This window comes from Bison bison, unplaced genomic scaffold, assembly GCF_000754665.1.
Source record: "Bison bison bison isolate TAMUID 2011002044 unplaced genomic scaffold, Bison_UMD1.0 scf7180017864495, whole genome shotgun sequence".
Taxonomy (NCBI): Eukaryota; Metazoa; Chordata; class Mammalia; order Artiodactyla; family Bovidae; genus Bison; species Bison bison.
In genome coordinates, this window is record NW_011495054.1 from 6,715,126 (window position 1) to 6,726,400 (window position 11,275).

Genomic DNA, 11,275 nt, shown 5'->3' on the forward strand with positions numbered 1-11,275 from the left:
GCCAGAGGACCCCCAAGGATGAGTTTTGCCCCGCTTCTCTAACATCCCGACTGCCACTCCGCCGCGGACAGTCTCCCGGATGACGGGGTCTTGCAAACGCCGACCATCGCTTGAGGGAGCAATGCTTGTCTCAAGTTCTGAGATCCGAACCGGCCGAGTTCAAACTAGATTTTGCCTCTGGGTGACCTTGGGCTGGTGACTTCATTTGGCCGAGTCTTGATTTCCTCATTTTTCGAGTGAGGATGATTGAGAGTACGGTGCTCAGGGGTAGAACAGTTTCAATGAATATGCTTAGGATTGTCTCATCTAAGGTGGTTTTTGGGGTTGTTGTTTTTATTTTTCCTGTTTTTTGTATTGTGTACAGAACCTTCACAGCCTCTTAAAGCTGTAGTTGAATTTCTAAATTATACATTAATTACTGCCTACAAAATAAACACACCAAATCATTGTCAACTATAATCATTTGGGTATTCAGGCAGTTTAGGCATATGGGAACACTGAAGGGCGGAAACCATCCCTCCCATGTTTAATCAGATTTAGAGTTGAGATCTATCTTAGCGGTTGGAGCCCGGTTGACAGTGCTCTGTGCTGTTTTCAGTGCTTGGATTTATCTCCTTTGAATTTGAAGTAATTCAAAAGGTAAGATGGCTTCTTTGGCACAATAGTATCCAATAAACAATCTTAACGAAGTCATCGAGCACCACTCTGTTTTAAACTTCATCTTGTCATATGGAGGTGCAGACCGATTTTAAAAGGACTATGATAACTCAAACCTTATGTGGTTATTTCACGGACTGTATAATGTAAGTGGGGTTACCACTTTCTTTTGAAGATAGGGAGACCGGGTGGAGGAGTTTAAAGAGGTGTTGTAGAAACTAAGTTAGCTTGTCATACAAACTCCATTGTATTCTCTAAAAATGTTATTTGCTCCACTTCCTTCTTTTCTTGCCTGTTTTCGGTTGAACTTTCTGTGATGTTTGATTCACATGAATCTAGATTCAAACTTCCTCTTGAAGCGCATGTTCTTTGCTTCTCAGTGGATGGTACACAGGGCAGAGGAAAATTGCATCTCTGTTGTCATGCTGAATTCTGTACTAAATACTGTCTTGCACTTCTGTGGCGTTTTGTGCCTTTGAGAACATTTTTCTCTTCCATTGTATCTTTTTTAGTTGTTGTCTCGTATGCCTAATCTACAGAGAATTGAGTCACTTCCTTCCTGTTTTGAATATAATTAGGCTACCTTGAAATGTTCTGAACTTGAGCAGCTAGGAATTTGTGCTGCCTTTTCTGCAAAGCCCTAGTGAGAGAGTAACCTTTATGGTTCAGGATCCCTGTGAGATTCTGATGAATGCTAAGACCTTCTCCCCACAAAATACACGTGCACTTCACCTTTCACACAGAATTTGTTAAGATTTCTTAGTGGGATAATAGATGTTTCTGAAGCCCATTGGTTGTGTTCCTAGAACCCATGTTAAGAAGCCCTAGCATAAAATGTTCACATAAATTGGAAGGGGTTCACTGGATTTTACTGTCGTTAACATTCTGATATTCTCTTCATGTGATTCTGATTCATGATGTTAAAATGACTAGTAGAGAGCCTTGTAGTGGAGAGCTTTGCTTAGTGTGTGTTAAATCCTTCCTGTCTTGTCCCTATTTAATTTCTTCCAAGAGGACTGTAAATTCTCTGAACAATAGGTGAAAACCAAGGCTGATCTTCAAAATAAAGTCTTTCTGTATGTATGTCATTCATAGTACCACACTGCAAAAAGCCAAGTTGTTATGTATCTTTGCAGGGATCTTTCATCTTGATGTTTCCAGTCTTTTTTTTTTAGAGTGCTTTAGTAGTACTGACATAGTTGTTCTTCACTGAAGAATTTTGTTTGAGTTTTTGTTTCATGGCAAACTTGTAATTGTTGCTGTTCAGTCCCTAAATTGTGTCCAACTCTTTGCAGTCCCATTGACTGCAGCATGCCAGACTTCCCTGTCCTTCACTGTCTCCCAAAGCTGGCTCAAATGCGTGTCCATTGAGTTGGTGACGCCGTCTAACCATCTTGTCCTCTGTCCTCTGTTGCCCTCTTCTCCTCTGGCCCTCAATCTTTCCCAGCATCAGGGTCTTTTCCAATGAGTTGGAATTCCAATGCTTTGCAACATGGCAAAAAAAAAAAAATTTTTTTTTAAAAAGATAGGTAAACTAATTACTAAGATTTGATGATAGTTAATCAACTGTTTTGGAGCTTCAGCATTGATCCTCGCTCCTCGAAATGAATATTCAAGGATTGATTTCCCTAACCAGTCAGTCCTAAAGGTAATCAACCCTGAATATTCACTGGAAGGACTGATACTAAAGCTGGAGCTCCAAAATGTTTGATTAACTGTGATCAAATCATAGTCAATAGTTTACCTTTATTTTTTTTAAGTCATTTTTTGCCGTGCTGCATGGCATGCAGGATCTTAGTTTCCTGACCAAGCGTTGAACACGTGCACCCTGCAGTGGAAGTGCAGAGTCTTAACCACTGGATCGCCAGGGAGGTCCTGGTTTACCTTTTTTTTTTAATGAATCTAGTTCATATCCTATTCTGAGTTCAACTACCTGAAAACTCCATGAGGTTTTTCAGTGTAGTAAGATAGTGTTCATGTGGCACATTCAATATTTCGAATATTAGCAATCAAAGACTTTCTCTGCTGCTGCTAAGTCGCTTCAGTCGTGTCTGACTCTGTGCGACCCCATAGAGGGCAGCCCACCAGGCTCCCCCGTCCCTGGGATTCTCCAGGCAAGAACACTGGAGTGGGTTGCCATTTCCTTCTCCTAGTGGCCATGGATTGCAGTGAGCTCTTGAAAATACTTGAGTGGTACTTACAAAATAATTGGGAAAAGTTATAACAGCTCACATTACTGAGTACTTACTATATGCAAAGAGCTTCACTTACTCTTTTATATCCTCACCACCCTGAGATGTGGTGTTCTTCTATTTGATCCATGATGAGTACCCTCAAAGAAATAACTTGCCTAAGATCCTTGCGCAAGAAGTGGCAGAGTTGGGGTTCAAACCCTGGACTGCTTGTCTCCAAAGCCAGCCCTCTTAACCACCACACTCTCTGACTCCCAGTTTGTCTTTGATTGAAATCCCATAACTTTTCATTATATGGTTGGAAGGGGTTTGAATAAACTGTTAGAAATGGTAAGGATGGTGTACATGCATTTTAGAGATTTTTGTGGACATTGAAGAATTTTTAAATATAACCCTCAAGCCAAGCAGCTTGAGCGGCACCTATTGTCACCCCTTGTGTGAATCTGATGAAATGTAGAAGGTCTGTCTGTGTTTTGAGTTTCTAAATATTTAGTTTACTTTCCCAGCGTGAGTTATTCTTACTGCTTACTAAGTGTGCGTTTTTCCTTGTTTCAGAGGGTGTCTGATGAGGCTTTGTCAGACTTCACAGGAAAAAAAGTATCATGCGCACGTCAGAAATATTGCTCATTTGTATTTTGCGTCTTTTTTTCTGTGAGGCCGATGTTTTTACAGCTTCTGTTCTTTCAGGTCCGTGGTGAGATCGGACTCAACAGTTTATTTAAGACAGCTAACGGATATCCTAGCACGTTTCCTAGTGGAGGAGGCCAGGGTTTCCCAGTCTGTTTTCAGAGCCACTGCGGCTGAGCTGTTTTATAATTGTGTCGCTTGTAGCTTTCTGCTAAGCCCAGAGGCGTGTCGATGTGCAGCGGTGTTAGGGTAGCTGTCTTTTCACCATTCACTTCACATAATTCTGTGTGGATTGTTCATGGGCAGTTTTGTTGTCCTGCCATTTGTGGGAATGGAGTCAGAATGATTCAGGTGAACCCGCTCAATTTGCTTCTCTTACATTTAATGAAGGAGCACATATCCGAGATAGTAGATCTTACTAGGGCTACAGATTGTGGTCCTGGACCAGAAAGCAGGTAAGTGATCACTCAGGGCTTCAATCCATGTTTTCCATCTCTATTAACATTGTACCCCTAGTCAAGATGGGTGGTATCATCAGACAGGCTCCCCAGCTTAACATGTTGACTAGCATACCAACACAACAGAAATGTCTTGTTTTTCTGAAACACCAAACCTTGGTCATCTTTTGCCACCTGGCAGAATAGCAACCACCTGGTATCCTTGCCACTGATCTCACTCTTCTTTCCAGATCCTTCCTGGGCATCTGTAAATAGGGGAACGTTTATATGCGATGAGTGCTGCAGTGTCCATCGGAGTCTGGGACGCCATATCTCTCAAGTGAGGCATCTTAAACACACACCATGGCCTCCGACATTGCTTCAGGTAAAGAATAAGAATTCTCCTCAAGAAGTTTAAGTTTTTAGGAGTTACTGTTTTAGCAACTGAAATTACACTTCTTAAACCTTACAAAAATGTTTGAATCCTAATTGAGTAGAGGTGCCATGCTTATCAGTGCTATATATAAGTATTGAATTAGTTATTTAAGATTATTTTTCTCCTAGTGAAAATCTGGAAAAGCTCGACTATAGGTAGACAGATAGTCATTAAAATTTCTTCCTAATGTTTTACTGCCGACTTTCTAGACTATTGCCAGAAATTGTTTTTAAACAATCTGTCTTTTCCGCTTACCACGATGAATGTTCTTGAAAGCAACTGCCTTAGAAACTTTTCATGAAGTTTCCTGCTTTGATAGGAGTCCTCTGAAGTTTCTGACACATCTGATTTAAGTTCTCTTAAAGTTCTTGTAACTTGTTACAGACAATCAAGTTCTGTTTTGATTGAACGCCTAACTTAGTTTTATTTGGGGGTCCATTAGCATGTCAGCGGGTACTTCTATTTTGGGGTACACAGTCTCTGAGGTCTGTTGGAACTCAGACTTTGGCATGTGTTTTTGCCTTCATTTGTCTTGAGTACATATTTTACTAAATCTGTGGCAGCTGCACAGCCTGTCCCAAAAGGGTGAGTTTAGATCTCTGATCTGACAGTATCTGCAGTGTTGTAAAAATCAGACGAGGCCTTGTCAGGAGGCATGCTCTGAAATGAAAATGGTTTATTATTATTAATAACTTCTGCTCAGAAGTTTCTAACAGCTCATTCCCATGTCAAAATGGGTGTTTACTGCTGTCAGATTATACAGAGTACAGATATTATGTCGTATCCTATATTATAGGATATGAATAAAGTCCAGAGATGAGTAGTTTAAAATGCCAGACTTGGCCCTAGAGCAGCAGTCCCCAGAGTGACGCATGGACTACTAGCGGCACTCGAGGCTGATGCGCGTGCTCAGTCGTCCAGTCGGGTCCACCTCTTTACAGACCCGCAGGCTCCTCTGTCCATAGGCTTTTTTCTCGGCAAAAATACTGGAGTGGGTTGCCATTTCCTTTTTCAGGGGATTTTCCTGAACCCACATCTCCTGTGTTGGCAGGGAGATTCTTTACCACTGATCAAAGGTAGATGTAGGTAATACTCAAATATTTATTTCAATGGTTGCATAAAACTGTAACTAGGGTATCAAATTATAATTGCTAGTGAAAGTTTTAGAAGGTAAGTGGATTTAAAGAAAAAGATTAAGAATCTTGAAAAATAGTATTTGGATGCTCAGGCTTGGGCAGTGCTGTCCTAAAGTGTCAGAGTGCTCTTTCTTCATCGTGTATTAGAAAATGTAATCAAACCCATTGAAGTATGTAGCTATCCTCCTGGTCAAATCTGAATACTGCATGTAGCTTCTTCTTTCTCATTCTAAAACAGAAAATAATGAAGTGTGTGATCTCCTAGTCATGCTAGTGTTTGTAGTGGAACCAGTTCAGTCATTGATTTCCATGGAATGTTTGTAGAAAGAAATTAAAATTCGATTTTATACTGCTTGATTTTAGATGGTTGAAACCTTGTATAATAATGGTGCTAATTCTATATGGGAGCATTCGTTACTGGACCCCACCTCTATTATGAGTGGAAGACGCAAAGCTAATCCACAGGATAAAGTACAGTGAGTGGAATGTTTATAAATACTCTTATTTCTTCTTAACCCCTGGGGCCCACTGAAAGGAGCGCAGCTGTCTTGGACCAGCCTCCACAGGGGCAGCGCAGGAGATGGTCACCCAGTTGTGCGTTGAACTCTTTGCCTTTAGGAATGCAGAATGAAGCCAGGCATGGGACCATCTCTTCCGCATGGCTACCCAGCACAAGTCTGGTTTCTCCAGCTTAAGACTAAGGCTTGGTGGCTGTCGATGTCACTGGGTTTGCGCTTAGGTGCTCAACCAACAGGCAGTCAGACCAGACATCTGGATTCTTAAAAGATGGGACAAAAAGCTGCTTCCTCCCAAGGTTGCTAGGTCACTTCAGAAAATTACACAGAGAAGAAAGATACTATAAAAAGCAGGTATTCCGCAGTCCTGGCCATTATAATGACTAATGTACGTTTTCAGACTTCAGGTCTTAACACACTGCCAAAGCTTACTTCAGTATTGTTCCTTTTATTCTTGAGTGGGGGATGTGGGTCACTTCCTCTTCTCTTTACAGTCTGAAGAATGGGAAATGTTGTATCTGAACTGCAAGTGAACTGTTTTCTTTTTTTTGTTCTCAAACCAGTCCTAATAAAGCAGAATTCATCAGAGCCAAGTATCAGATGTTAGCGTTCGTCCACCGCTTGCCCTGCCGGGATGACGACAGTGTGACCGCCAAAGATCTCAGTAAGGTGGGTCACACCTTTCAGAATCCTGAAATTACCGGATGAAACAGCACATTGTCCTGTTTGGGGGGAAAAAAGACACTTAGAAAGAAAAGAAAACTCCTTTCTGTATATGAAATAATTAGTAACAGCTTTTTTTGCAGTTGGTTTCTTCTCTCATCTTAATTCAAATGGCAACCATTCATATTAGTGGAGGTATACTAGTGGGACAAAGGAAAAAATAAGTATCCAGGAAACTATTTGTGTTTTCTAGGTCTGGTTCTAGAGTCGTATTTCTGTAAGTTTTTGTTTGCGGAGCTTTGAAATAGGAGCCATGTCAGAGTTTGTTTCTAGGAGGGACTACAAGGTCTGTGGGACTTGTGCAGGTTTCTGGGTTGCATGCTGAGTGAGATCTTCAGGAAGTAGGGCGTCACTCAGAGCCGTAGTCCATGGGATGGTTTATTAAACTCACAAGATGAGTTGATGGCTTTCTTTATGTGGGCCTTTGCATGTTTTTAAGATATGCCACAAAAACACATATCTTAATTTTCAAAGCGCTGCTTTTGGCAGATGCTCAAGGCACTCACAGTTCAGAATTTTAAACTTTGCCTGAAGGTGGATGTGATTGTTACTTCCATTCATTGTGTTTTTAAGCCACAATTTTTAAAAATAGAATTAATTAGGAAAACAAGATCTGGATGCGGATGTTAGAGTAGCTTTCTTCAATCCTGTGGTAAGGATGCTTGCAGTTTGGACAATTCTAGGGTTGAAGGAGGAGTTGAAGGAAGACAGATTATCCTCTGAATGTATAAGGGCTTTACCTCAGTGCTATATGATTTGATATGCCACAGGCCTGTTTCCACCCCGAAAGACTTCATTAAATCATTGTGCACAAGGCCAAGACTAGTGTTGTGGAGAGGGTGTGATATAAGGCGGAATCCTGTGATTTATACAGTCTAGGATCTGAAGCTCTAAAGCCCTAGGTTCAATATTAACAGCTAATAACAACAGCAGTAATAATAGCAGCTGTTTTCTTTGGGCATTTCCTGTGTACCAGGCTCTGTGCTCTGTTGTATCATCGATCTCTTATAGTTGCCCGTGAATAGGTGGCATTTTTATCACCATTTTAGAGATAAGGAAACAGGTTCAGGTTGCTTTAAACACTTTCTCAAGTTCATACAGCTTGAGGGGTATATGGTTTGAAATTCAGGTCTGTCAGACTTTAGAGCCATGCTTAACCCCTCCTCACACTCCCTCGCACTCAGAGACTGGTTGTGCCACTTAGACAGATCATGCCTTTGGGCGCATCAGCCTTCCCAGCCCTAGTTCCCTTATCAGTAACGTAGGCCTGACTCTGCCTTAGAGCCCAGGGGTAGCTGTTACCAGCACGGGAGAGACGGCTTCATTCACCTTGCTAAGCAAGATAAAGATGATGTAGTGCTGCGATAATGTAGATTGCAGTGGTCTGCCAGCTGCTTTGCTCCCTCATTCTTTACACTTTTAACAAACATTCTTTTCTTGTTTATGTATTTTTCAGCAACTCCATTCAAGCGTGAGAACAGGGAATCTTGAAACCTGTTTGAGGCTGTTATCTTTAGGAGCACAAGCCAACTTTTTTCACCCTGTAAGAAAGCCCAAATTGGTTCAGATATTAAGCTGAAACTAAATGGGTTGCATTTGCTTAGCCTTTGGGTTATTTAATTTGTTTCTTTTTGTGTATTTTGTATTAATGATTCTTAGGAGAAAGGAAACACCCCCCTCCATGTGGCCTCCAAAGCAGGGCAGATTCTACAGGCAGAATTGTTGGCAGTATACGGAGCAGACCCAGGCACCCAGGACTCCAGTGGGAAAACTCCTGTCGACTATGCCAGGTGAGAGACTCAACTCTTTTACCTTTCTCTGTTTGGGATTATTTACCTTGTGTATGATTCATTGTTAATCATTTAGCCACTTTTCATTGTTAAAAGTGGCTAAATTGTGCATGGGTAGCATTTAGCTCCTTCAAAGATATGAATTCTGTTATTTTGCAGATGAAGATATTTCAAGTGCGTATAATCTTACAGCCAGTCAAAGTTGGGGAAGGTAGAACCATTAACCACTGTGCTTTAGCTTCTAATCTTTCATTTTTTTTTATCCTTTGTAACATAGTGGTATTTGAGCCATAGTTGGAATCCACATCAAGTATAAAGAGTTGCAGAACCCACTCCTCAGTTTTTTTTGAATACTTTTAGTCATTGCTTGAACTTAGAAACAAATCTGTATGGATGTGCATGTGTGCTCAGTCGTGTCTGACTCTTTGCAACTCGGCAGACTGCAGCCCACCAGACTCCTCTCTCCATGGAATTTTCCAGGCAAGAATCCTGGAGTAGATTGCCATTTCCTTATCCAGGGGATCTTCCTGACCCAGGAATTGAACGTACGTTTCCTGCATTGGCAGGCAGATTCTTTACCACTGGCGCTGCCTGGGAAGCCCCTGTATGGATAGATATGTGGTTCAACAAGTATAGTAAAATATTAATTGCAGAATTTAGGTAGTGGACATCTCGGGGCTCCCTATAAAATTCTTTAAATTTTTCTTCGTTTGAAAATTTTGGCTGTGAAGTAGTGGAAAATAAAAAAGTAAATCCGTAGATTAGTCTTTAATATCATTTAAATGACAGAAGATGGATCATCTTTCCTTCTTTTTCCAAATTAACTTGATTAACTGCAAAGAACGATGCTCTGCACAGGGTAAAATGACAGTTGACAACCTGAAAATGACAAGTGAAATGACAAAACTCTGCCCCCCTAGACTTTACTCTCATGGAGGAGAGGATTCATAAATGCGTGTAAGAGTTAAATGAGGCAAGATAATGTAGAACTCATTACCATAGTGGATACATACATAGTATTTCTTCACTGTGGCCCAGATCATTAAGTCATGTCTTTAGTTGGTCTTTGAAGAATGGATTGGATTTGGGTGTGTGAAGAGGAGCTAAGGTATTTCAGACGAGAAGAAGGATGTGGGTCAAGTTCTGAAGGGAGGGGTGGACCGGGCACATACGGCACAGCAGGGGTCCTGACTGGATAGAGCAGTGTGTCTGGGAATAAGAGCTCAGGTGTTGAAGAGTGCAGTGTTTCATCAGGTCTAACACGCCATCGTTTATATGTGTGCGTGCTAAGTCACTTCAGTCATGTCTGACTCTGCGACGCCATGGACTATAGGCTTCCAGGCTCCTCTGTCCATGGTATTCACCAGGCAAGAATACTAGAGTGGGTTGCCATGCCCTTCTCCAGGGGATCTTCCCGAACCAGGGATGAAACCAGCATCTCTTATGTCTCCTGCATTGGCAGGCGGGTTCTTAACCCTTGGACCACCAGGGGAGACCCCTGTCTCACAAATTAATCAGAGAAAGGGGGTAGTTGAGATTTTGAAAGCAGTTTTATAAGAGTGGAAGTCAGAGTCGACCTTGACAGTTTACCTCACACAAAAAGGTTGATTATTCTGAAAAGTCACTTTTGATTAACTCCTCAGGTATCTCAGGGGGTGTCTCTGTACTTTTCTCTTCTAGCACCCATGGCCAGTGAGTAGTATAAACGGCACTTTGTTTTCTGTTGTAGGCAAGGAGGGCACCACGAGCTGGCAGAGCGCCTTGTAGAAATACAGTACGAGCTGACTGACAGACTAGCCTTCTATCTCTGCGGCAGGAAACCAGGTGAGTGAAAGGAGAGCAGCCTCTCCACAGCTGCAGCCAGGCAGTCCCTGGAAGAGCAAGTTGGGACACTGCTGTTTATGGTCTGTGCTCTAACGTATCCTTGAGAAAACCGCAAATAAGGATTTTTGTGTGAAATGATGACCATGGCATTTTTTGCTATATGTGAAATACATAACATCGGTCACAGCTTGACATTTTAGTTTTTAAAATGATTGCTGTACAGTATGGCCGTTTCAGGAATCAGAGAGCATCATTGAACCCAGCCTGAATGCGGCACCACAGTTCTTGTGGTTAATGAGAGTCAGCATGGAAGAGCAAAGCCTTAACCTCTATAGTTGTTTGCAGAATTCTGCTAGCTAAGGAATGGGGAAAAGGGAAAAAGTGAACTTTACCATTAACCTGCTTTGTTCATGAGGTAGAACTAGGGTCAGCAAACCTTGGTCTGCAGGCCAGATAAGCCTATTACGTTGATTTTTATTTTTTTTATTTTTATTTTTTTGCACATTTTTAATTTTTAATGTCAAGCTTAAAGAAAAGTTCCAAAAATAATACAAATTATATCCATATAACCTCTGCCCAGATTTTTCACTTGTTCTTATCATTTCACCCCATTTCTTTATTATTTGTCTGCTCCCCACCCAAAAAGTTTTTTTCTAAACTCTTGGAAGGCCTGCTGCAGATATCATGGTTTTTATTCCCATGAAGTATCCCACATACTTCAGTACATATTTCTGAATTTCCTAAGAATAGAGATATTCGGTTAATAACTGTAATAGTACAGTTGTCAACTTCAGTGAAGCCTATTACGTTGATTTTTAAAAATAAAGTTTTATTGTAAGATAGCCATGCCCACTCATTTTTGTATTGTCTGTGACTGCTTTCACACTACAGCTGCAGAACTGAGTAGGTTGAGTAATTACAACAGAGACCGTATGGCC

At 41.3% G+C, this 11,275-nt stretch overlaps 1 protein-coding gene across 7 annotated transcripts in view; it reads left to right on the top strand.

The window, feature by feature from the left end:
• The window catches only part of GIT2 (G protein-coupled receptor kinase interacting ArfGAP 2), a 41,697-nt gene that overhangs the window by 654 nt on the left and 29,768 nt on the right, over positions 1 to 11,275 (top strand). For all 7 annotated transcript variants that reach the window (XM_010828649.1, XM_010828651.1, XM_010828650.1 and 4 more), the window contains exons 2-7: positions 4,165 to 4,298; positions 5,849 to 5,961; positions 6,564 to 6,669; positions 8,180 to 8,266; positions 8,383 to 8,513; positions 10,243 to 10,337. In XM_010828649.1, coding sequence (XP_010826951.1) covers positions 4,165 to 4,298; positions 5,849 to 5,961; positions 6,564 to 6,669; positions 8,180 to 8,266; positions 8,383 to 8,513; positions 10,243 to 10,337 — 666 coding nt within the window. The remainder of the gene's footprint in view (positions 1 to 4,164; positions 4,299 to 5,848; positions 5,962 to 6,563; positions 6,670 to 8,179; positions 8,267 to 8,382; positions 8,514 to 10,242; positions 10,338 to 11,275) is intronic.